Below are 1,785 nucleotides of genomic sequence, written 5' to 3'. Positions count from 1 at the left end.
ACGAACGTGAGTTTTTAGGGATCACGACTGCTCTAAGGAGCCTCCTACAGTATGCACGGGACCCCCACAGACTCTGTGACAGAGATACCGGCGTTACCTTCTTGCTTCGGAAATACCACACATCTAGTATAACTAATCTGATCCTCCCCGCTATTTAAAATTTCTAAAAGATAATTGGGATGAAGCTGAAAAACATTCCTCTTTTTTTATCTTCCACCAGTCCAGCGACATTGGAAATCTACATGTAAAAGAGTCCTGGTGTATTCCTCTTAGACATTTGCCCCCGCATGCCTCATGTCTGACCACTGGCGATGAAACCGAGCAATATCCTCCTTTCTCTTTTTTTGCTTGTGGGCCTTCGTCCATGGAAACGCCCCCTTGAACTTCTTTTTAAGAAAGCTTAGGAAGCCGTCCTTTGCCGCCAATCGCCGCATTCCTTCATCTGCACGAAGTCGATTGACAGTTTCCGGCGACTCGCCATCCTTAATCAACGCCTTGGAACCCTTGGTCACAGAAACCGCAGTGCCACTGGCTTGGACGATGGCCGCGCAAACAAAAACCAAGACGTAGGTGAGGCGCATGTTTGATGTTGGTATATGCTTGTAGAAGAAGAACTTGTGGTTGCTGAGTAAATTGCGGAATGAAGCTTGCGTTGCCGAGTTCTTTTTTAGCAAACTGTACTGAAGTGAAGTAGCAATAGCATTGTCGCGTTTACGGTTACCACATAATGCTAAACAAACATCCGATGTCGAGCTGAAGTTGGGATGGGCTCCGAATTCTTTCTGAGTCGAAAGTCGCAGCGATCAAACTAGAGGTGATTATTAGGTCAATCGCTTGCGAGATGGAACGTAAACCCCTAACATATCCGACGTTGATTGTGTATACCGGTATGAGCCGGCAGGTGTTGATAGATTAGTCTCTGACTTCTACCCGGTTGTCCCATACCGGTACTCTCAACTTGCATCTTAGCTCTTGCTGTAACTTGTTGAGGTCATTATGTCCAGTACAGTCGAGAGCTTTGGTGTTGGACTCAAGCGCAAAGTGTGCAACGAAGAGCAATTTCCATAAGTCAGTAGTTACTACTGAGATCGGGTGATTTGATTTGTAAATAGTGTTATTGTCAGCGAAGAGCGCGGGTTAATCTCAAAAATGGCCAATTGTGACTGTGAAAACGACTATAAGTTATTCGAATCAGAACTCAAAATCACAAAACCAGCTGCAGCATACTTGTCTGGGATTTCGAAACAGCACTGGGTGAAATATGTGTATCAGGATCATTTCAAGTTACCTACTTACGGAGAGACCACATCAAATTTAGCCGAACAATCCAACAACTGGATCGGAAACAAATGTCGAAGCGCCAAGCCTCTCGATGCCTTTGGGTTGTACTTTCGAAAATTGAGTGAACTTGTGTCCTCAAAGAGACAACTAGCTGCTGCGTGGTTGGACAAGAGACAATCCACTACATTGGTTCCGCAGCTCGCAAAAAAGAGAGAAGATCTCATCAAGGCTGCTGGATCATGCCAAATTACTCCGTGTTTAGCCGGTGCGTACGACGTTCTCTATCTCGGTCCTACTGCGGAAGAAGGATATATCCACCCTTGGCGTTTAGTGGATCTACCTGGAGCGGAATGTACATGTGGAAATTGGCAGGACACAGACTTCCCATGTGTTCATGCAGTAGCAGCAGCTATAAAGGACTGAAGTGGAATGGAGGGGTAACCTCTACAGTATCCTCCATACTACAGTCTTACCCCGCATAGTAGACATATGTCCTCTAAACAG

At 45.7% G+C, this 1,785-nt stretch overlaps 1 protein-coding gene across 1 annotated transcript; it reads right to left on the bottom strand.

Annotated features, from left to right (window-relative positions):
- Positions 1–269: 269 nt before the first annotated feature.
- Positions 270–1,309, bottom strand: PITG_14075 (uncharacterized protein; the record flags this gene model as incomplete). The annotated part of the gene is made up of 2 exons (XM_002899161.1): positions 270–646; positions 1,297–1,309. 2 exons carry the CDS (start codon positions 1,307–1,309, stop codon positions 270–272), a joined length of 390 nt encoding a protein of 129 aa, XP_002899207.1.
- Positions 1,310–1,785: the final 476 nt, after the last annotated feature.

This window comes from Phytophthora infestans, genomic scaffold (assembly GCF_000142945.1).
Source record: "Phytophthora infestans T30-4 supercont1.32 genomic scaffold, whole genome shotgun sequence".
Classification (NCBI taxonomy): Eukaryota; Oomycota; class Peronosporomycetes; order Peronosporales; family Peronosporaceae; genus Phytophthora; species Phytophthora infestans.
The sequence above is the reverse complement of the archived record's forward strand: the minus strand, read 5'-3'. Positions and strand labels throughout refer to the sequence as shown.